This window comes from Balaenoptera musculus, chromosome 4, assembly GCF_009873245.2.
Source record: "Balaenoptera musculus isolate JJ_BM4_2016_0621 chromosome 4, mBalMus1.pri.v3, whole genome shotgun sequence".
Classification (NCBI taxonomy): Eukaryota; Metazoa; Chordata; class Mammalia; order Artiodactyla; family Balaenopteridae; genus Balaenoptera; species Balaenoptera musculus.
The window spans coordinates 26,769,227-26,795,068 of record NC_045788.1 but is presented as its reverse complement, the minus strand read 5'-3'; the positions used below and the strand labels follow the sequence as shown (position 1 = coordinate 26,795,068).

The window sequence follows — 25,842 nt, the reverse complement described above, 5'->3', positions numbered from 1 at the left end:
AGGTTTTTCAATTTTGTTTATCTTTTTAAAGAGCCAGCTTTTAGTTTCATTGATCTTTTCTATTGTTTTTTAATTTCTATTTTATTTATTTCTGCTCTGATCTTTATGATTTCTTTCCTTCTACAAACTTTGGGCTTTGTTTGTTCTTCTTTCTCTAGTGGCTTTAGGAATTATGTTAGGTTGTTTATTTGAGATTTTTCTTGTTTCCTGAGGTAAGATTTTATCATTATAAACTTGCCATAGATTTTGGATCATTGTGTTTTCATTTTCATTTATCTCTAGGTATTTTTTGATTTCCTCTTTGATTTCTTCAGTGATCCATTGGTTGTTTAGTAGCATATTGTTTAGCCTCCATGGGTTTGTGTTTTTTGCAGTTTTTTTTTTTCCTTGCAGTTGATTTCTAGCCTCATAGTGTTGTGGTCAGAAAAGATGCTTGATATGATTTCAATTTTCTTAAATTTACCAAGCCTTGCTTTGTGGCCCTGCATGTGATCTATCCTGGAGAATGCTCCATGTGCACTTGAAAAGAATGTATATTCTGCTGCTTTCAGATAGAGTGCTCTATAATATCAATTAAGTGCATCTGGTCTAGTGTGTCATTTAAGGCCTGTGGGGTTTTTTTAATTGATTTTCTGTCTACATGCTCTGTCCATTGATGTAAGTGGGGTGTTAAAGTCCTCCACTATTATTATGTTACTGTCCATTTCTCCTTTTATGTCTGTTAATATTTGCCATATATATTGAGGTGCTCCTATGTTGGGTGCATATATATTTACGATTGTTATATCTTCTTCTTGGATTGATCCTTTGGTCATTATGTAGTGTCCTTCTTTGTCTCATGTAACAGTGCTTTAAAGTCTATTTTGTCTGACATAAGTATTGCTACTCTAGCTTTCTTTTGATTTTCATTTGCATAGAATACCTTTTTCTATCACCTCACTTTCAGTCTGTATGTGTCTCTACATCTTAAGTGAGTCTCTTGTAGGCAGCAAATATGTGGGTCTTGTTTTTGTATCCATTCAGCCAGTCTGTGTCTTTTGGTTGGAGTATTTAATCCAATTACATTTAAGGCAATTATTGATATGTATGTTCCTATTGCTATTTTGTTAATTGTTTTGGATTTATAGATTTTTCTCTTTTGTTCTCTTCTCTTGTGATTTGATAACTATTTTTAGTGTTGTGTTTGGATTCCTTTTTTTGTGTGCACGTGTGTATGTCTATTATAGATTGTTGTTTTGTGGTTACCATGGTGAAACCCAACATTGTAAATAGCTACCCAATAATTCTAAATAAGGGATAATACATATTGCCTTTTGTTGTTAAATATTTACTTTGCTTCCATTTTATTTTTTTTTCTAAGTTGTGTAGTAGTGAATATTTGGTGCAGAAAGCAGTTTTTTAAATTTTAGGATTATTTGTTTGCATGATCACAGAAGTAAAATTATTAGGACAAAAGATAATATTTCCATTTTCTTGCAAAAAAAGGTGAATTTATTATCTTCTGTGGATGATATATGAGAGTGCTCACTGTCTCCCCTAATTTAGCACAAGTGAAATATTTTTTCTTGGTTTCTATTAGCCAGACTGAAGACCTAATAAAGTCATTTTCATGCCCTATAGGAAGGAAAAGATGAAGAGGAGTAATTTTTAAAGTAACTCAAAACATAATAGTTATAGGTTAATTTCTCTGAATTTCAAAAATGATACAAAAAAGCTATGCATGGAATTTTAGTAGTAAAAGGAACCAGAGGATAGCTACCATCTCTTTTATTTTTCTGTATGGGGAAACTAAGATATTAGTGAAGAAAGTTGCTTAAAACCAAGGGGTTTCTTACCCAACATTACCCAACTTACTCAAATTTGCACATAATTTGATATGCAATTTATACAAGTCACATCAGTTTTATTAATAAATCACCATATTGTTTCATTCTTTAGTCCTTGGTCTTTTTGAAACTAACAAAACATATGATGTCATGAATAATCAAGGACAGAGAATTTATTTTGCAGAAGAGAAAAGTAATTGTTTCCTCAGACACTTCTGTGGACCTTCAAGGCCTTTTACCATGACAGTTTATGGCAATGTAGGATGCGATGTTATTACTATGCATAAAGCTCTAAGATGGAGCTGTTGTTGGAGTAACTGCTGCCCACAAAAGGTCAGTAAATATTATTTCTACAATGTGATTTAGAATGTATTTGAGTTCCTTCAGAAAAGCCTCAACACGGGGCAGTATATGAAAATTAAAACATTGGGTTTGGCTACAAAGAATAGTCTGGAATGAAATATGTCAGAGAAAGAATTATATTCATGTCTCATACCTTCAGGATGAGACTCATGCATAACACTGTGAATATTTTTCAGGCAATGAAAGTCATAAGAAATTTAGATTTTTAGAAGTTTTTTATTCTAAAATATCATTGTGATTTTTACTTGCATTTCCCTGCATGTGCTTATTAGCTATTGAATATCTTATATGTAGTGTTTAAATCTTTTGCCCATTTTAAAATGAACTAATTTGTCTTATTGAATTATAAGAGTTCTTTAGATAGTCTGGATATAAGCCTTTTGTCAGATATGTGTACTGCCAATATTGTGTCCAGGTTTATGGCTTAGGTTTTCATTTTATTATCCTTGGAAAAAAGAAGGTTTCAATTTTGATAAAATCTAATTTATCATGTATGTTCTTTTATGGTCCATGCTTTTAAGAACTTATCTAAGAAATCTTTGCCTATTACAAAATAGCAAAGACTGTGTCTTATATTTCTTCCAGAAATTTTATATTTAGGTCTAGTTCCATTTGGAGTTAATTTTTGTGTATCTGTGAGGAAAGATCTGCGACTTTTTTTTTTTCAATTTGATATCCAGTTGTTTGAACATCATGTTTTGAAAAAGACTACCCTTTTCCATATAACTGTCTTTTTATATCTTTGAAAATAAATTGCCAATATATGTGTATACCTATTTCTAGAATCTACTCTCTTCCACTGTTCCACTGATCTATAGATATAGCTATACATAAATATGTACCCTATGCCAATACTACATTGTCTTGACTACCTAACTTTAGAGTAAGTCTTAATACTAGCCACTATGAGCCTTCCAATTTTGGTTTGCTTTTTAAAAATTGTTTGATTCTGTTAAGTACTTTGCAATTTTCATGTAAGTTTTAGAAGAATCTTTTATATTACTTGAAGTTTCCTGCTGAGATAGTGATTTGGATGGCATTGAACCTATTTATTAATTTTGGGAAGAACTGATTTCTAACTAATACTGTGTCTTCTGCTCAATGACTATGGTACATTTCTCCTTAGATTTAGGTCTTCATTAATAACTCCCAGTAGTTGTTTGCAGTGCTTAGTCTTACAAATATTCTATTAGGACTAAATTTAAGTATTTCATGTTTTTAGATACAATTAAAAATATCTTCAAGTTAAACATTCCATTTTTGTTGTTCATATATAGAAAAACAATTGACCCTTTATTATTGATCCTTTACCTTTTGACTGCCAAAAATCACTTATGAATTCTAGCAGGTTTTTACAGATTCCTTAAAGTTTTCTTCAATTATATAATATGAAAATAAAGTTTTACTTCTTCTTTTGCTATCTGTATGCTTTTTATTTATATGTGTATATGTATAAATGTCATTTATTTATTGCCATTTTGTTCTGGTTAAGAACGCTATTATAATATTGAACAGAAGCAAGAAAGGATAGTCTTGCCTTTTGTACTGACTTTGAAGAAAAGATTTAATTTTTAAGTATGAGGTTATCTGTAGTTTTTTTTAAGATACACTTTCTTAGGTTGGGGAAGATCCCTTTTATTCCTAGTTTTCTGAGTTTATACCATAAATAAACTTTGTATTTTGTCAAATATTTTTCTGCATCTATTCATTTGATTATATGACTTTTCTCTTTTAATCTGTGAATATGTGAACTGCATCAATTGATTTTTTTAAATGTTAAATCAACCTTACATTCTTGAGGTAAATCCCACTTGGACATATTTCTTATTCTTTTTATATATTCCTGGATTCACTTTGCTAAGAATTTGTGTTTATGTGTATGATATATAGGTCTGTATTATTCTTTTAAGTTTTTGTGTGGCTTTGGAATTAGGATAATGTTAGTTTCATAAAGAAAGTTGGAAATGTTCCTTATTCTTTTCTGAAAGAGTTTGTGTAGGATTAGTATCATACCTTACTTAAATATTTGATTATATTCAACAGTGAAGCTATTTTAGCCTGTAATATTGGGTGTGTGAAGGATTTTAGGTTGAAATTCAAAACTTCTTTAATATATTATAGGGGTAGTCAGGTTTTCTTTTTCTCCTGAAGTCCATTTTTATAATTTGTGTCTTTCAAAGAATTTGTCTAACCTAAGTTATTGAATTAATTGGCATAAATTTGTTAATATATTCCTTTATTGTCCTTTTAAGTTTGCATATTATATAGTAATAGCCCCCTTTTCATTTCTGACAGTAGTAATTTGTGTTTTCTTTCTTTTTTCATGCTTAGCTTAGGGAACTTTATTGATTCTTTCAAAGAATCAGCTTTTGTTTTACTTGTTTTCTATTTTTTGGTCCATTTCCTATTGTTTTTTTTTTTCTTCTAATCTTTTATTATTTCTTATTTCTACAATTTGTCCTACCTCCTTAAAGTAGAAACTGTTATTAAAAACTTTTCACAACCCCGTGCAGCACTGACCGGGGCCAGACCTCAAATAAGAAGCCACAAAAATCAAGGGACTCAAGCAGTGCCATTCCCTTTTCCAAATGTAGACTCACGTCCAGTTTTTATCTTCAGAATCATTTTAAGAGATTCTCATAGTAGAGTTCTAGGGATTTCCCTTCTGTTTCATTGTGTAATGTTAGGAATATAGCTTCTTGGTTCTTTTTCAGATTTACCTTCTCTGTACACCTCCTCCACATTTACCTGAAATTCTCTTCCTTTAATCCCAGATCTTCCTGTCTTACTCAGTTTTTATTCTACTCCCAGCAATTTCTTGTCAGTGTAAAACTTTGTTATGAAAGGGAATCTTGGATGGATGATTTTATAAAAAGTTCTTATGCCTAGACAACTTCAGCCCCAGTCAATCTTCCCACAGTCTTCTTATACTGCCTACAAATTAGGAGCTATGAAGTTCCATCCCATTTTCAGCTATGTTTCTCAAACTGGTCCTTTGAGCTTTTATTCTGAGTGGGACCCCTTTCTTTTTGTGAAGAATACTTGTTAGTGGTGTCTGGATTCCTTGGATCTCAGGAATATCTTGCTGCCGTCACTTGTTTCACTACATCTACTTGTATTTTAAGATGTGAGGCTATAATTTTTCCATCTACTTTGATAAATAATTTGACAGTGCTTTGGTTTTGTTTAGCTATCATACTTGTTCTATCCCTTTTATGAGGGTTTTGAGAAGATTCAAAAACTACATCACCACTGCCACTATCTTGACTTAACAGTCTCCATTTATTTTTTGAAAGAGTAATACTTATATATATATAAAGAAGGAAGGAAGGGAGGGAGGGAGGGAGGAAGGAAGAAAGGGAGAGAACGAAGGAAAGGGAAAGAAAGTCAGCTAGCAAAGAAAGTTATTCAGCTAAAACAATGTCTCTCAAACACTTATTTCCTATGTCTGCTGTATTCTTCTTCAGAGGCAACTGCTATTATGAGTTAAGGTATTCTTCCAGAATTATTCTGTGAATATTTGTACAACAGGTGCATATTTATGCTATATATATGTATACATATACACATATATATGTGTGTATGTGTGTGATGTGTTTGGTACACAATTGGCAGATATTCTTCTACAATTTTTTAACTTGAAGATTATATCAGTATGTATAGAGCTTTCTCATTCTCATAAATGGCTGCATAATAACCCGTTGTATGGATGATATACCACAATTTATTGAATCAGTCTCTATTGATTCTGATGAACTGGGCTTTAAATCACAATGAGCATGAGGAATTTCAATGAATTCATATTTGCATTGGCATAGAGGTACAAAAGTCCTTGGCATGTTGGATAATAAACAGTTTTGGTGTGATTGGAGTTTTTAAGGCATATCTATTGGGCATGGAAATTTAAAAAGTGATCCTCGTAAGCACCTAAAGATTATTATTATCCCTCTTTTGCAAATGGACAATTAATTTCAGAGAGGTGAGTGACTTGTCCATATTTCATGTGGTTAGTGAGCAGCAGCATCAGATCTCAACTCAGGGATTTCAACAACTAAATCCTTTACTTCCATGTCCATTCCCAAATATAAGTCATGCTTTAAACTCACGAAGTTCTGTCCACATATACAAAAAGCTAAGTAAAAGGTAGCATATAAGTAAATACAGTGTTGCTTACAAATCAAACATATCTCACTTGATTAATACTACATTTTTTAATATTTTGTAGCTAAAAGTTGAGGCCCCTCCTGGAGAAATAATTGGATATGTTTATCAATACTATCACCCATTTTTGCTAATGTTTAAAATAAAAAATGAGAATAAGGAGGATTTAATGAAAATCAGAGGGCCATGTGTGGTTTCTAGCTGTCTCAAAGATCTAAATTTTAATGTGAGTAATTCATAATGTTTTAAATTATCATGCTCAAATTAATTAATAATTTGATAATTGTCTAATGCACATAGTTAATTAATGTGATTAAAAGAAAATAAAAACATATTACAATTACTATAACTATTTGCCTAATTTTTAAATTGAATTTCTAATTCATAGTTTCTTTGCTTAATTAAGACCTACAGTTTGTGAAGCTTATAAGGCACCTTTTTAATCTATATTTTAAGTGTATAGTTATCAAACAACAAGTTTTATATTTAATATTTCAAGGAACGTTGAAAGAGAAAATTAACTTTATTGCAGTGGACAATGACATAATCCAGCATTAATTATAGATAAGAGATTAATGCTAATTTTTATAAAATTCTGAAACTGGCATGATACAATTTTGTTAAATTTTTATGTGCTTACTGATTTATTTCTCAGATTATGGCCAACATTCAGATAATAATTTAGGAAGCTAACTACTAAATATAGTTAATAAACATCCCACTACACTTGGTTAAATGTGAAGATTCCTAAGCAACAAAGAATACTGTCTTGGTTTGATAAGATATTCAATTTGAAAAAAGACTGCTTTTCAGTCTTTCATCAAGGACATGTTTGCTTGTTTTAATATCTGAAATGTCTAGTCAGAAATCTGGACACAGCCTAGGTAAAATACTGCCTGATTTTTTTCCTTCTTTAGAATTATGTCAATTCAGTTTAGTGATACTTACATGTACTGATTAAGACATACTTAAAAATTAATTATAATAATAAGTTTAGTTTAGAAAAATTTAATAAAATGAGCACACAAGACTCTATTCTTCTCTGTTTCAAGTTGGAAACCAATGCAACAGAGTGGTCTGTGCATAAAACCCTGGAAGCCAAAGCTACCTTGCCTCATTTTTAATAACATCATTGTCTTGTATCTCACATTATGGTACAATAAATCCTACTTTATTCTAGTGTCTTAAGAACTATTGTTAAGGTATATAGAATATTTCCTATTTCTTCTACGTTTGAAGCAAAGCCATTTTAAAGCTGGCACTTATAGGTAACCTCCAAGAGCAAGGGACAAGAAATGAGGTAATGATTCTGTGAGAATGTGCATCTTTTGCATGAATATGGACAAACCTTTTAATACTTTTGGCTATGGAAAACAGGAGAGAGGTAAAGGAGTAGCTAGGACTACTATAGGACAGGACTAGGGTGAGGCAAATAAGATATTTATCTCAGGTACAAAATTCAAAGGGACACCAAAAAGCCTAGTAATTAAGATAAATGATATTTGATTATATTTTAAACATCAAAATTAATGCAAAAAATCTATTTGGAACAAATACCAAAAATTTAAGTTAAGACAGAAACTGACTCTGCATGACTTGTCTCCCTGCCTTACCATAATCTTGCTCCTGCCTGGATGGGGGCACAGAGTGGACAGGGAGGTATTTTTATGAAAGGTATGTCCTTAGCATGCTTTGATTTTAAAGGAAAGAAGCCAAATTGGAGGAAAAGTGTGGAGAAACAACCAAAATTGAATATCTGATGAACCCTGTCTCTTGGTATGGGACCTAAGGCATGTAGGGAACTGGCCTCGAACAGGCATAGAGATGGCCCATTAATCACACTAGGAAGGAAGCAGGACGTGTTGGTACAGATATAATAACTTTCTAGACTGGCGGCTGGGAGTCCAGTAAGTTACTGTCCAGTTGCTTCTATTTTCTCTTCAGTGGAAAATATAAGCTGTATTGTTGAGGGTGAGGGGGAACGATGTGTTCAGAGTTCTGGAAAAACTGGAAAAGTTTGACACAGTTATGTAAAACTCTTCCATATTTCTCTCCCCAAATTCCTTAACATTACTTACAAGGCTATGTATGACCTAGCCCTGCATACCTCTCTTTTCTTACTTTCTACCACTATCCGCCTCACTCACTTCGCTCCAGCTATGTTTATTCCTAAACCAGAGCCTTTTCACATGTAGCTGACTCTCTCTAGGAAGCGCTCACTTTCCCTATTCCTCTGTCACTAATTCCTTCGGACCCTCCAAATCTCAGCTTTAATGGCATTTTCCCGCTTTTTCTCTAAAACCATCCCCCCAATTCTTTTAGTCTGCCTATTATCTCCCTATTATACTCCATCATATCACGCTACCTTTTCCTTTCTGGCATTCATCACAAAATAAGCAGTAGCATTTATCACAGATTTATTGTTTTACCTTTACATGAGCATCTCTTAGGTTGAGAAATGAATATTACTTGGTACAAGAAGTAGTGCTCCAGGGAGTCCAGATGAGTAAAGAAGAAAAGGGGTGAGGTAAAGGTAGAGGGATTCAGAAAATCAGGATGCTTAGGAAAGAATTAAGTGTGTAAAAGAGCTGAAAAGCTAGTGGTTTTCATTTTCTAATTAAATTGATTCTCTGATCAAATTTAAGCAAATTATATACATTAATGTAATTTTATATATAATATGCATTGTATATAAAACATAATATATGTATGTATACACATACATATAAATAAGATCACTTGTATCCAATCAATTTGAAAATTTTCTTTTAGGTAGAAATTGTCTGTAGATGTTTTCATAGGCTACTTTGTGTCCATATTGCATATTCTTTTTACTTCAGATTATATTATAACTCACATATGATTATAATTCATATGGGTCATATTTAATTACTAAAATTGATGTGGGAATGCCTATTGTTTTTATTTCAGAGATTTTATCTAAGGTTAAAAATATTTTTTATTTTAGTTTTTGTCCCTGGATGAAAAAATGGTTATTGGTAAGATTTCCAATCAGTGGACTGGATTTATGAGGGAACGTTTTACCAATGCTGATAAATTTCGGATCCAGTTTCCTTTTGATCTTGATGTCAAAATAAAAGCATTGATGCTCGAAGCAAGTTTCCTCATTGTGAGTCTATTTTTATTCTATCTAGCTGCACATTAATTTTCTGAGATTATCACTACATTTTTGCTAATATTTCTCCGCAAATCACTTAGATCAATTGCAATCTGTGCTTTTGGTCTAGTCCTAGGTCCCCAAATTACATCATGGATTGAGTGTTCACATTGCAAAGGAAATAAAAACGAGTGTCCTGGAAATGTGATCATTAAAGTTGAATTCCTTTGCCTTAATGAAAAACAAGACTAAGTCACTGAAAATAAGAACACAATGTCTCATTCAATGTAATTTACTGTTATTTCCAACAATTTAAAATCTTATAATAAGTACCTTTTTTAACATTTCATTTAAAAAGTAATCATTGTTAATTTGAAACCACAGAGATGTGGAAATATATATATATATATATTTTTTTTTTTTTTTTTTGCTTTGTGGCTATACATAATTTTCTTTTTTTTATTGGAGTATAATTGCTTTACAATGTTGTGTTAGTTTCTGCTGTACAATAAAGTGAATCAGCTGTATGTATACCTACATCGCCTCCTTCTTTGACCTCCCTCCCACCCCCCACCATCCCACCCATCTAAGTTATCACAGAGCACCGATATGTAGAAATATTTAAAAAGAAAATATCACTTGTGATTTCAGTTGGGTCTTAGGGAGAAAATGAACATAAGCAACTACCTTCATTCTCCAAATATTATGAAATGACAGGAAATGGCAGAAGTGGTATGCAGGGATGAATCATACAGTATTAAGAAATTTGGAGAAAGAGTAAAATAAACAGATTAGATAGCAGATCGAATGTAGCTGAGGAAAAAATTAGTGAACTGAGAGATATAGTTGAGGAAATTATTCATAATGAACTACAGAGACAAGGAAACATGAAAGTCAAGAGTTCTAAGTAAGTAAGATAGGATAGAGAATAACTGCTAAAAAATTTCCAGAAGAAACATGAATCCAGTGATTCAGAAAGGACAATATATCCTAAGTAATATAATTAAAAAGCAACATCTATATAAATCACAGTGAAGCAGCAAAACAGCAAAGAAAAATAAGTAACCAGAAAGAAAAGATAAATCTCCCACAAGCAATTAGACTGACAACTGCCTTCTCAACAGAAAGAGTGGAAGCCAGAGAGTAGAATAATATCTTCAAAGTATTGATTAAAAAAACGATCTTAACTCTCAAATTCTGTTTTCTTCAAGAATACATATCTCAAGGAGAAGAGGAAAATAAATAAATTAGTTTTTTAAAAAACACAGTTTTAAACATACAGACCATTTCTAAAGGGGATAAATCAGGAGGAAGGAACATAATCTGAGAAGAATCATCTGAAGTTCAATAATATTTATGAGAAAATAAAATGCTAACTATATTTGTGAATGTAAACATGTTTTTAAAAATAAATCAATAGCAGAAGTGGTTCAAGATGGCAGCATAAGAAGAGCCTGAACTCACCTCCTCCCATGGACACACCAAATTTACCACTACACATGGAATAATTCCCTCTGAAAAAAGCCTGAAAACTAGCTAAATAGCTCTTCAACAATGAAGGATAAAAAGACCACATCAAGACAGGATGGAGAGGCAGAGATGTGCTCTCACCCAAAAACCCACACTTGGTAGAGTGACCCACAATCGGGAGGGGTCTCACAAATACAGATCTTCTCCCTCAGAAGCAAGGTGTTCATGCCCCACTTCAGGCACCCCAATCCTTGGGATCTGCACTGAAAGACAACCCCCAAAACATCTGGCTTTGGAAACCAATAGGGCTAATGTTCAGGAGATTCAAAGTGCTGTAGAGAACAGAGATTCCACTCTTAAACGGCTCATATGCAGAATCACCCCAAGACAGCATACAAGCAGCAGTTTGAAAAACATGTAGATGATATTAGCTCATGAAGGAGATTCACTAGCTAATCTTTTTTTTTTTTTTTTTTTTTAAATTTATTTATTTATTTATTTTTGGCTGTGTTGGGTCTTCGTTTCTGTGCGAGGGCTTTCTCCAGTTGCGGAGAGCGGGGGCCACTCTTCATCGCGGTGCGCGGGCCTCTCACTGTCGCGGCCTCTCTTGTTGTGGAGCACAGGCTCCAGACGCGCAGGCTCAGCAGTTGTGGCTCACGGGCTCAGTTGCTCCGCGGCATGTGGGATCTTCCCAGACCGGGGCTCGAACCCGTGTCCCCTGCATTGGCAGGCAGACTCTCAACCACTGCGCCACCAGGGAAGCCCTCACTAGCTAATCTTAAAGCATCTGCTAGAGGGGCAGGGGCCTGTTGGGACTCTGGGGACAGAGATGCTGGTATGTACCATTTTCATGCTCTCTTTCTACCTTGTAAGGGCCAGCATTGACAGGTGCCATTTTTGTACTCCTGTTACCTTGCTAGTGCTGGCGGTCATACTCTGCCTGTAGTCTTGCTAAAGCCAGCAGTCATGCCATGGCCCCAAGCTCACCTGTGGCCCTGCTAAAGCCAATAGGTGTGTACAGTCCACACAGGGGATACCTCTTGATCACCTGGCTCTGGTGGCCAGAGGTGCTTGTGTTTCTGGGCCCCATGTGACTGGTACAATGAGAGGGAGAGTGCTTAAAAGGCTACCACCCCCCAGACCATGGCATAGACAGCAGACTGGAACACACGCCCAGTCTTCCTGTGAAAAAGGCTTATCTACTTGTGCTGAAACCTCAGGTTGAGGGGCAGGTTTTAGGTTTACTGCACATCTAGAGGCTTCAAATTTTCCTCAGGGAACATAGGCTGGGGGAATGCCATTTTTGCACTTTCTCTTGGTCTTGCTTCAGCTCAGTGGTACCTATCAGGAAGGAGATTATACATTCATCTAGAGTCCCAATTTCTGCAAATATCACCAAAGGGATGCCTCCAAATTACTTGGTCTGGAGTCCAGCAGGGTTTATGACTGAAATCCCATAGGACTGTATATATTTGCATACCTTAAAAGCTGCTGCTTAAGAATCTGGCTTCCAGTGAGCCTGAAACTAGGTACTGACTGAGATCCCTCCTTTCGGACACTGACAAACCTTGGAAAAACCTCAACAACTGGGACCTTTCAAGAATAAATCTGGGTGCTTAGGTAATCACAAAAGTTTGAGACATAAGCAAGAGCAAGGGCAAGGTTAAATGATAAGATTCATCTCCTATACAAGGCCATTCCTTCAAGACTAGGAAAGGTAGATGCTTTGCCTAATGTAAAGACAAACACAGAGAGTCAAGCAAAATAAAGAAACAAAAATATGCACCAAATGAAAGAACAAGATAAAACACCAGAAAAAAAGAAAAAAAAAACTTAATGAAATGGAGATAAGTAGTTTACCTAATTAAGAGTTCAAAGTAAGGGTCATAGAGATGGTCACTAAACTCAGGAGTGGATGAACACAGTGAGAATTTCAGTAAAGAGAAAGAAAATATAAGAAAGTACCGAACAGAAGTAATAGAGCTGAAGAATACAATAACTGAACTGAAAAATACATTAGAAAGGTTCAACAACAGACTAGATGAAGCACAAGAAAAGAACAGTGATCTCGAAGACAGAAACAGTGGAACTCACTCAAACTGAGGGGAAAAAATATTATATGTATATATATGGCTTAAGGGACCTATGGGACAACATCAAGTTGAACAATATTCTCGTTTAGGGATCCCAAAAGAAGAATAGAGAGAAGAGGAACAGAAAACATATTCAAAGATAATGGCTGAAAACTTCCCTAACCTGGGGAAGGAAAAAGACATCCAAATCAAGGATTCTCAGAAAGTTTCAAATAAGAGGAACCCAAAGAGATCCACACCAAAACACATTATACTTAAAATGCTGAAAGATAGAGAATCTTAAAAGCAGCAAGAGAAAAACTTGCTACTTAAAAGGGAACCCACATGAGGCTATCAGCAAATGTCTCAGTAGAAACTTTGAAGGCCAGAAGGGAGTAGCATGAGATATTCAAAGTGCTGAAATGGAAAACTTCTAGTCAAGAATATTCTACCTGGCAAGATTATCATTCAGAACTGAAGGAGTTTTCCAGATAAGCAAAGCCTATAGTAGACACTCAAAAGATAATTTTAAAAGGAATTTAAGGATAACACTAAAGAAAGTCATCAAAACACAAGGGAAGAGAAGAAGATAGTAACAAGAGAGGAACTACAAGACAGCCAGAAAACAATTATCAAAATGACAGTAAACACATACAATTTAAAGGTAAACAGACTAAATTCTCCAATTAAAAAACATACACTGGCCGAATAAAAAACAAGATCCATCTATATGCTGCCTACAAAAGACTCACTATAGGAGGAGGAGCTTCAAGAGGGTGGAAGAGTAAGACGTGGAGATCACCTTCCTCCCCACAAATACATCAGAAATACATCTACATGTGGAACAACTCCTACAGAACAGCTACTGAACGCTGACAGAAGACCTCAGGCCTCCCAAAAGGCAAGAAACTCTCCAAGTACTTGGGTAGGGCAAAAGAAAAAAGAAAAAACAGAGACAAAAGAATAGGGACAGGACCTGCACCAGTGGGAGGGAGCTGTGAAGGAGGAAAGGTTTCCACACACTAGGAAGTCCCTTTGCAGGCGGAGACTGGGGGTGGCAGACGGACGGGGGAAGCTTTGGAGCCACAGAGAAGAGCGCAGCAACAGGGGTGCGGAGGGCAAAGTGGAGAGATTCCCTCACAGAGGATGGGTGCCAACCAGCACTCACCATCCCGAGAGGCTTGTCTGCTCACCTGCCGGGACGGGCGGGGGCTGGGAGCTGAGGCTCGGGCTTCGGTTGGATCGCAGGGAGAGGACTGGGGTTGGCTGCGTGAACCCAGCCTGAAGGGGCTAGTGTGCCACAGCTAGCCAGGAGGGAGTCCGGGAAAGTCTGGAGCTGCCGAAGAGGCAAGAGAGTTTTTCTTGCCTCTTTGTTTCCTGGTGCGTGAAGAGAGGGGATTAAGAGCGCTGCTTAAAGGAGCTCCAGAGACAGGCGGGAGCTGCGGCTATCAGCAGGGACCCCAGAGATGGGCATGAGACGCTAAGGCTGCTGCTGCCGCCACCAAGAAGCCTGGGTGCAAGCACAGGTCACTCTCCACACCTCCCCTCCCGGGAGCCTGTGCAGCCCGCCACTGCCAGGGACCCGTGATCCAGAGACAACTTCCCCGGGAGAACACATGGCGCCCGTCAGCCTGGTGCAATGTCACGCCGGCCTCTGCTGCCGCAGGCTCGCCCTGCATCCGTACCCCTCCCTCCCCCCGACCTGAGTGAGCCAGAGCCCCCGAAACAGCTGCTCCTTTAACCCGTCCTGTCTGAACGAAGAACAGACGCCGTCAGGCGACCTACATGCAGAGGCGGGGCCAAATCCAAAGCTGAACCCCAGGAGCTGTATGAACAAAGAAGAGAAAGGGAAATCTCTCCCAGCAGCCTCAGGAGCAGTGGATTAAATCTCCACACTCAACATGATGTACCCTGCATCTGTGGAATACCTGAATAGACAACGAATCATCCCAAACTGAGGAGGTGGACTTTGGGAGCAACGATATATATACATTTTTCGTTTTCTCTTTTTGTGTGTACACTTATGCTTGTGTGTGATTTTGTCTGCATAGCTCTGCTTTTACCATTTGTCCTAGGGTTCTGTCGGTCCTTTTTTTTTTTTTTTTTAGGATAGTTTTCAGCGCTTGTTATCACTGATGGATTTGTTTTTTGGTTGGGTTGTTCTCTTCTTTCTTTCCTTTTTTTTAATTACTTAAAAAAATTTAATAATTATTTTTTGTTTTTTATTTTAATAACTTTTTAATTTAATTTAATTTAATTTTACCTTTATCTTTCTCTCTTTCTTCCTCTCTTTATTTCTCTCCCTTTCCTTCTTTCCTTCCTTCTTTCCTTCCTCCTTTCTTCCTTTCTTTCTTTCTCTCTCTCTCTCTCTCTCTCCTCTCTCTTTCTTTCTTTCTTTCTTTCTCGCTTTTATTCTGAGCCATGTGGATGACAGGCTCTTGGTGCTCCAGCCAGGTGTCAGGGCTGTGTCTCTGAGGTGGGAGAGCCAAGTTCAGGACATTGGTCCACAAGAGACCTCCCAGCTCAACGTAATATCAAATGGCAAAAATCTCTCAGAGATCTCCATCTCAACACCAAGACCCAGCTCCACTCAACGACCAGCAAGCTACAGTGCAGGATACCCTATGCCAAACAACTAGCAAGACAGGAACACAACCCCACCCATTAGCAGAGAGGCTGCCTAAAATCATAATAAGGCCACAGACACCCCAAAACACACCACCAGAGGTGGACCTGCCACCCAGAAAGACAAGATCCAGCCTCATCCACCAGAACACAGGCACTAGTCTCCCCCACCAGGAAGCCTACACAACCCACTGAACCAACCTTAGCCACTACGGGCAGACACCAAAAACAACAGGAACTACGAACCTGCAGCCTGTGAAAAGGAGATCCCAAACACAGTAAGTCAAGCAAAATGAGAAGAAAGAGAAACACACAGCAGATGAAGGAGCAAGGTAAAAACCCACCAGACCTAACAAATGAAGAGGAAATAGGCAGTCTACCTGAAAAAGAATTCAGAATAATGATAGTAAAGATGATCCAAAAATCTTGCAAATAGAATGGAGAAAATACAAGAAACGTTTAACAAGGACCTAGAAGAACTAAAGAGCAAACAAACAATCATGAACAACACAATAAATGAAATAAAAAATTCTCTAGAAGGGATCAATAGCAGAATAACTGAGGCAGAAAAACGGAGAAGTGACCCGGAAGATAAAATAGTAAAAATAACTACTGCAGAGCAGAATAAAGAAAAAAGAATGAAAAGAATTGAGGTCAGTCTCGGAGACCTCTGGGACAATATTAAATGCACCAACATTCGAATTATAGGGGTCCCAGAAGAAGAAGAGAAAAAGAGAGGGACTGAGAAAATATTTGAAGAGATTATAGTTGAAAATTTCCCTAAAATGGGAAAGGAAATAGTTAATCAAGTCCAGGAAGCACAGAGAGTCCCATACAGCATAAATCCAAGGTGAAACACGCCAAGACACATATTAATCAAACTGTCAAAAATTAAATACAAAGAAGAAATATTAAAAGTAGCAAGGGAGAAACAACAAATAACATACAAGGGAATCCCCATAAGGTTAACAGCTGATCTTTCAGCAGAAACTCTGCAAGCCAGAAGGGAGTGGCAGGACATATTTAAAGTGCTGAAAGGGAAAAACCTACAACCAAGATTACTCTGCCCAGCAAGGATCTCATTCAGATTTGACAGAAAAATTAAAACATTTATAGACAAGCAAAAGTTAAGAGAATTCAGCACCACCAAACCAGCTTTACAACAAATGCTAAAGGAACTTCTCTAGGCAGGAAACACAAAAGAAGGAAAAGACCTACAATAACAAACCCAAAACAATTAGGAAAATGACAATAGGAACATACATATCGATAATTACCTTAAACGTAAATGGATTAAATGCTCCAACCAAAAGACATAGACTGGCTGAATGGATACAAAAACAAGACCCATATATATGCTGTCTACAAGAGACCCACTTCAGACCTAGGGACACATACAGACTGAAAGTGAGGGGATGGAAAAAGATATTCCATGCAAATGGAAATCAAAAGAAATCTGGAGTAGCAATTCTCATATCAGACAAAATACACTTTAAAATAAAGACTATTACAAGAGAAAAAGAAGGACACTCCATAATGATCAAGGGATCAATCAAAGAAGAAGACATAACAATTGTAAATATTTATGCACCCCACATAGGAGCACCTCAGTACATAAGGCAAACACTAACAGCCATAAAAGGGGAAATCAACAGTAACACAATCATAGTAGGGGACTTTAACACCCCACTTTCACCAATGGACAGATCATCCAAATTGAAAATAAATAAGGAAACACAAACTTTAAATGATATATTAAAGAAGATGGACTTAATTGATGTTTATAGGACATTCCATCAAAAACAACAGAATACACTTTCTTCTCAAGTGCTCATGGAACATTCTCCAGGATAGATCATATCTAGGGTCACAAATCAAGCCTTGGTAAATTTAAGAAAATTGAAATTGTATCAGGTACCTTTTCTGACCACAACACTATGAGACTAGACATCAATTACAGGAAAAAGTCTGTAAAAAATACAAACACAAGGAGGCTAAACAGTACACTACTTGATAACAAAAAGATCACTGAAGAAATCAAATAGGAAATCAAAAAATACCTAGAAAGAAATGACAATGAAAACATGATGACCCAAAACCTATGGGAGGCAGCAAAAGCAGTTCTAAGAGGGAAGTTTATAGCAATACAATCCTACCTTAAGAAAGAAGAAACATCTCAAATAAACAACCTAACTTTACACGTAATGCAATTAGAGAAAGAAGAACAAAAACACCCCAAAGTTAGCAGAAGGAAAGGAATCATAAAGATCAGATCAGAAATAAATGAAAAAGAAATGAAGGCAACGATAGCAAAGATCAATAAAACTAAAAGCTGGTTCTTTGAGAAGACAAACAAAATTGATAAACCATTAGCCAGACTCATCAAGAAAAAAAGGGAGAACCTCAAATCAATAGAATTAGAAACGAAAAAGCAGAAGTAACTACTGAACTGCAGAAATACAAAGGATCATGAGTGATTACTACAAGCAACTATATGCCAATAAAATGGACAACCTGGAAGAAATGGACAGATTCTTAGAAATGCACAACCTTCCAAGACTGAACCAGGAAGAAATAGAAAATATGAACAGACCAATCACAAGCACTGAAATTAAAACTGTGATTAAAAATCTTCCAACAAACAAAAGCCCAGGACCAGATGGCTTCACAGGCAAATTCTATCAACATTTAGAGAAGAGCTAACACCTATCCTTCTCAAACTCCTCCCAAATATAATAGATGGAGAAACACTCCCAAACTCATTCTACAAGGCCACCATCACCCTGATACCAAAACCAGACAAAGATGTCACAAAGAAAGAAAACTACAGGCCAATATCGCTGATGAACATACAGGCAAAAATCCTCAACAAAATACTAGCAAACAGAATCCAACAGCACATTAAAAGGATCATACACCATGATCAAGTGGGGTTTATCCCAGGAATGCAAGGATTCTTCAATAAATGAAAACCAATCAGTGTGATACACCATATTAACAAATTGAAGGATAAAAATCATATGATCATCTCAATAGACGCAGAGAAAACTTTTGACAAAATTCAACACCCATTTATGATAAAAACCCTCGAGAAAGTAGGAATAGAGGGAACTTTCCTCAACATAATAAAGGCCATATATGACAAACCCACAGCCAACATCTTCCTCAATGGTGAAAAACTGAAACCATTTCCACTAAGATCAGGAACAAGACAAGGTTGCCCACTCTCACCACTATTATTCAATATAGTTTTGGAAGTTGTAGCCACAGCAATTAGAGAAGAAAAAGAAATAAAAGGAATCCAAATCAGAAAAGAAGAAGTAAAGCTGTCACTGTTTGCAGATGACATGATACTATACATAAAGAATCCCGAAGATGCTACCAGAAAACTACTAGAGCTAATCAATGAATTTGGTAAAGTAGCAGGATACAAAATTAATGCACAGAAATCTCTTGCATTCCTATACACTAATGATGAAAAATCTGAAAGTAAAATTAAGAAAACACTCCTATTTACCATTGCAACAAAAAGAATAAAATACCTAGGAATAAACCTACCTAAGGAGACAAAAGACCTGTATGCAGAAAATTATAAGACACTGATGAAAGAAATTAAAGATGATACAAATAGATGGAGAGATATACTATGTTCTTGGATTGGAAGAATCAACATTGTGAAAATGACTATACTACCCAAAGCAATCTATAGATTTAATGCAATCCCTATCAAACAACCACTAGCATTTTTCACAGATCTAGAGCAAAATATTTCACAATTTGTATGGAAACACAAAAGACCCCAAATAGCCAAAGCAATCTTGAGAAAGAAAAACGGAGCTGGAAGAATTAGGCTACCAGACTTCAGACTATACTACAAAGCTACAGTAATCAAGACAGTATAGGACTAGCACAAAAACAGAAATATAGATCAATGGAACAGGATAGAAAGTCCAGAGAAAAACCCACGCACATATGGTCACCTTATCGTTGATAAAGGAGGCAAGAATATACAGTGGAGAAAAGACAGCCTCTTCAATAAGTGGTGCTGGGGAAAGTGGACAGCTACATGTAAAAGAATGAATTTAGAACACTCCCTAACACCATACACAAAAATAAACTCACAATGGATTAAAGACCTAAATATAAGGCCAGACACTATGAAACCCTTAGAGGAAAACATAGGCAGAACACTCTATGACATAAATCACAGCAGTATCCTTTTTGACCCACCTCCTAGAGAAATGGAAATAAAAACAAAAATAAACAAATGGGACCTAATGAAACTTAAAAGCTTTTGCACAGCAAAGGAAACCACAAACAAGACAAAAAGACAACCCTCAGAATGGGAGAAAATATTTGCAAGTGAAGCAACTGACAAAGGATTAATCTCCAAAATTTACAAGGAGCTCATGCAGCTTAACATCAAAAAAACAAACAACCCAATCCAAAAACAGGCAGAACACCTAAATAGACATTTCTCCAGAGAAGATATACAGATTGCCAACAAACACATGAAAGAATGCTCAACATCATTAATCATTAGAGAAATGCAAATCAAAACTCCAATGAGATATCATCTCACACCGGTCAGAATGGCCATCATCAAAAAATCTACAAACAATAAATGCTGGCGATGGTGTGGAGAAAAGGGAAGTCTCATACACTGTTGGTGGGAATGTAAATTGATACAGCCATTATGCAGAAGAGTATGGAGGTTCCTTAAAAAACTAAAAATAGAACTACCATACTACCCAGCAATCCCACTACTGGGCATATACTCTGAGAATACCATAATTCAAAAAGAGTCATGTACCACAACGTTCACTGCAGCTCTATTTACAATAGCCAGGACATGGAAGCAACCTAAGTGTCCATCGACAGATGACTGGATAAAGAAGATGTGGCACATATATACAGTGGAATATTAGCCATAAAAAGAAATGAAATTGAGTTATTTGTAGTGATGTGGATGGACCTAGAGTCTGTCATACAGAGTGAAGCAAGTCAGAAAGAGAAAAACAAATACCGTATGCTAACACATATATATGGAATCTAAAATTAAAAAAAAAAAATGGTCATGAAGAACCTAGGGGCAAGATGGGAATAAAGACGCAGACCTACTAGAGAATGGACTTGAGGATATGGGGAGGGGGAAGGGTAAGCTGGGACAAAGTGAGAGAGTGTTAGTGTATATATGGACATATATACACTACCAAATGTAAAATAGATAGCTAGTGGGAAGCAGCCGCATAGCACAGGGAGATCAGCTCAGTGCTTTCTGACCAGCTAGAAGGGTGGGATAGGGAGGGTGTGAGGGAGGGAGATGCAAGAGGGAAGAGATAAGGGGATATATGTATATGTATAAGTGATTCACTTTGTTATAAAGCAGAAACTAACACACAATTGTAAAGCAATTATACTCCAATAAAAATGCTAAAAAAAAAGGCTCACTATAGATGTAAGGACACACAGACTGAAAGTGAAGGGATGCAAAATATGTTTCATGCAAATAGAAACCAAAAGAAAGCTGGGGTAGTTATAGCTATATCAGACAAAACAGACTTTAAAATAACACTGTAATATAAGACAAAGGTGGGCATTACATAATGATAAAGTGTCAATCCAACAAGAAGATATAACATTTGTAAATATTAATGTACTCAACAAGGAGAACCTAAAAATATAAAGTAAATATTCACAGACCTAAAGGGAGAAATTGACAGCAGTACAATAATAGTATGGGACTTTAATTCCACACTTAACATCAATGAATAGATCATCCAAACAAAATCAATAAGAAAAGCCAACCTTAAATGACACATTAAACCTGACAGGTTTAATACATATATACAGAACATTCCATTCAAAAGCAGCAGAATACTCATTCTTCTCAAGTGCACGTGGAACATTCTCCAGTCTAGGTCATATATTAGGTCACAAAACAAGTCTCAATAAATAAGAAGACTGAAATTATATCAAGCATCCTTCTGACTACAATGGTACGAAACTAGAAACCAATTACAAGAAGCAAACTGGAAAAATCACAAATATGTGCTTAAACACATGTTATTGAACAACAAATGGGTCAACCATGAAACCAAAAAGAAACCAAAAAGAAAAAAAATACCTTGAGACAAATAAAAATGGAAATGCAACATACCAAAATCTATGGTATGCAACAAAATTGATTCTAAGATAGAAGTTCAGAGAAAAACAGGCCTACCTCAAAAAATAAGAAAAAATCTCAAATACTCAATCTAACTTTACACTTAATAGAAATAGAAAAAGAACAAATGAAGCCCAAAATTAGTAGAAGGAAAGAAATAATAAGATCAGATCAATAATAAATGAAATAGAGACCAAAAAGACAATAGAATAGATCAATGAAACAAAAAGCTGGTTCTTTGAAGAAATAAGCAAAATTAACAAAACTTTATCTAGACTTACCAAGAAAAAAGAGAGAGGGCTCTAATAAATAAAATCAGACATGAGAGAGAAGTTACAACAGATAACAAAAAATACAAAGGATTATGAGATACTACTATGAAACTAGAGGAAATGGCTATATACCTTGAAACATACAAATTTTTCTCATAGTGGGCCAAGAAGCAAGTCTCAACAAATTTCAAAGAATTGCTATAATTTGGACCTTGGTATCTAAGCAAGTAACACTAAATCAGAAGTTGATAAAGACACATGTTTTTAAATATTTTGTACACATGGAAACACATAAATAAGTCAGGGATAATAAGTAATGCATAATGAAATTTTAAAAATACATTAAATTGTATAATGTGAAAACTTCTGGAATGCAACTACAAATGTTAAAGAGAAATGTAGAGCTGTAAATATTTATCGAAGAAAAGAAAAGAAGTGAAAAATTAAGGAACCTGGTATTTATCTCTAAAAAGTTAGTAAAAGAACAGAACAAGCTCAAAGGAAGCATAAGGAAAAAAATACTGAATTATTGATCAAAGATAAATAAACAAACAGTATCCACACCTAGTCTCTAGATGGAAAAGAACTTTCAAAGCAAGTAAGTCACAAAGTAACAGACTGCTAAATTAGAATATCTTAAACTTCTGTGCCTCAAAACAAATCATAATATTAAATATTCAAAAGCAGACAAGAAACTAAAATATATGCTTCAAATATGACCAAGAAATAATATCCTTATATTAATAAAAATTTTACTTAAATGAGAAAAAGAATCAAATTCCAAATGGAAGTGGACAAAGAATATGAAAAAGTAATTTATACAACCATTAAAGAGGGAATACAAATAATCAGTAACCATATGAAAACATTTTCAAAAACATGAAGAAAAGGAATAAACAGCAATGAAATACCCCTTTTCATTTTTTTTTCATAATGATGAACTCTCAATGCTGATGAAGATTTAAGAAATCCGACACTCATGAGCTATATAGGTACAACTTTGGGGGAAAAAATTGAAATATCCATTAAAAATTTTAATGTTGGTATTTTTCATATGTATTAGTTTATTCCAAAAAATTAGGAGATGCAGACAAATAATTATGTGTACTCATAAATAGCAATAAAATAGTATAATCTATGTTGCAAACTTCACTCTAATAAATAAAAAAATATTAAAACCTAAAACTTAAGGTATGATATTTATTAAGCACATTATGAGCTATCTCTAAAATAGAATGTTAAAGACTCAAAATAAATGCTCAGTAAATGAGCGTTAATAACATGGATATTCAGGATATATTATGCAGTGAAAAAAGCAGGATATATGCATACTATAATACCAACTGTGTGTCTGGAAGGAACTTGAACTGAAACATTAATGGTAGATCTTGAGACAATTGAAATTATAAGTTTTTCCCTTTTTTCTTCCTATATGTTTATATATTGAATGAAAAAAATATAGGGAGAAATAAGTTGGAATTAGTTGCTGTTTTCTAAGGGAAATGAATTTATATTATATTCAAATTTATTATTTTGGTGTATTTAAAAGTAGTCTATCATTCTTAAACCCTTAGAAACTGGTTCCTCACAGGTCTGATCTTCAGAATTCTGTTTTAATATGTTTTATAATCATGTTTTAATAACACAGGACCTAAAATTCACTCTCAGGTATAAGGTCTATAACTGTTTCTACTATTAAACCAGCTTAATTACATTTATTTTTCATTTTCATCCTAGGACTACATGTATTTTGAATTCTGGTCATAAGAATCAGCCTGAAAGATCATGCCAGAGATCACTGGCATTAAGTTTTGCCAGCCCTCAGCAAAATTAAACAAATTTCACTTAGAATATCTAAATAAAGTTTTGTTTCACTAAAATTATTTGTCTGAATTTTTCTGCGTAACAAACCACACCAAAATTTAGGAACTTAAAAATGATCATTGAAAGCAAAAATAAACAAATTGGACATAATCAAACTTATAAGCTTTTGCACAGCAAAGGAAACCATAAACAAAATGAAAACACAACCTATAGGCTGGGAGAAAATATTTGCAAATGATGCGACCAACAAGGGCTTAATTTCCAAAATATACAATCAGCTCATATGACTCAATAATGAAAAAGCAAACAACCCAATCAAAAAATGGGCAAAAGACCTAAATAGACATTTCTCCAGAGAAGACATACAGATGGCCAATAGGCACATGAAAAGATGCTCAACATCACTAATTATTAGAGAAATGCAAATCAAAACCACAATGAGGTATCACCTCACACCAGTCAGAATGGCGTCATTAAAAAGTCTACAATGACAAATGGAAAGGGTGTGGAGAAAAGGGAACTCACTTACACTGTTGGGGGGAATGTAAATTGGTACAGCCACTATGGAGAACAGTATGGAGGCTCCTTAAAAAACTAAAAATAGCATTGCCATATGATCCAGCAATGCCACTCCTGGGCATATTTTCAGAGAAAACTCTTATTTGAAAAGGTTCATGCACCCCAATGTTCATAGCAGGACTATTTACAATAACCTAGACATGGAAGCAACCTAACTGTCCATCAACAAACAAATGAATAAAAAAGATGTATATATTTACAACAGAATACTACTCAGCCATAAAAAAGAATGAAATAGTGCCATTTGCAGAAACATGGATGGACCTTGAGATTATCATACTAAGTGAAGAAAGCCAGACAAAGACAAATATCATGATATGACTTATATGTGGAATCTAAAATACGACACAAATGAATTTATTTACAAAACATAAACAGACTCACAGACATAGAAAAAAACTTATGGTTACCAAAGAGGAAAGGGGGTGAGGGAGGGATAAGTTAGGAGTATGGGGTTAGCAGATACAAACTACTATATATAAAATAAACAACAATATCCTACCATATAGTACAGAGAACTAAATTCAATATCCTGTAATAAATCATAATGGAAAAGAATATATATGTATCTTTTTGAATTATTGTTTTCTCCAGATAATCCCCAGAAGTGGGATCCCTGGATCATATGGTAACTCTATTTTTAGTTTTTTAAGGAACCTCCATACTGTTCTCCATAGTGGCTGTACCAATTTACATTCCCACCAACAGTGCAAGAGGGTTCGTTTCTCCACACCCTCTCCAGCATTTGTTATTTGTAGACTTTTTGAAGATGGTTATATTACCTGCGTGAGGTAAGATACATGCACTCCAATGTTCATAGTGGCACTATTTACAATAGCTAAGACAAGGCAGCAACCTAAATGCCCATTGACAGATGAATGGATAAAGAAGATGTGGTACATATATACAATGGAATACTACTCAGCCATAAAAAAGAATGAAATAATGCCATTTGCAGCAACATGGATGGACCTTGAGATTATCATACTAAGTGGAGTAAGTCAGAGAGAGAAATACAAATATCATATGATATCACTTATATGTGGAATCTAAAAAAAAAAATGATACAAATGAACTTATTTATAGAACAGAAATAGACCCACAGACATAGAAAACAAACTTATGGTTACCAAAGGGGAAAGGGGGGCAGGGATAAATTAGGAGTTTGGGATTAACGTATATACATTACTATATATAAAATAGATAACCAACAAGGACCTACTCATAGCACAGGGATATATATATATATATACGTATATATATATACATATATATATAGATACACATAACTGAATCACTTTGCTGTACACCAGAAACACAACGTTGTAAATCAACTATACTTCATTTAAAAAAAAAATGATCATTG

The 25,842-nt window shown here is 35.2% G+C and overlaps 1 protein-coding gene across 1 annotated transcript in view; it reads left to right on the top strand.

Moving 5' to 3' along the window:
- Nucleotides 1–23,907, top strand: part of LOC118893921 (phospholipid scramblase 1-like) — a 31,693-nt gene extending 7,786 nt beyond the window's left edge. The window contains exons 3-7 of the mRNA XM_036849577.1: nt 1,939–2,159; nt 6,415–6,576; nt 9,319–9,480; nt 10,199–10,200; nt 23,811–23,907. Of these exons, the coding sequence (XP_036705472.1) occupies nt 1,939–2,159; nt 6,415–6,576; nt 9,319–9,480; nt 10,199–10,200; nt 23,811–23,907 (644 nt within the window). The remainder of the gene's footprint in view (nt 1–1,938; nt 2,160–6,414; nt 6,577–9,318; nt 9,481–10,198; nt 10,201–23,810) is intronic.
- Nucleotides 23,908–25,842: the final 1,935 nt, after the last annotated feature.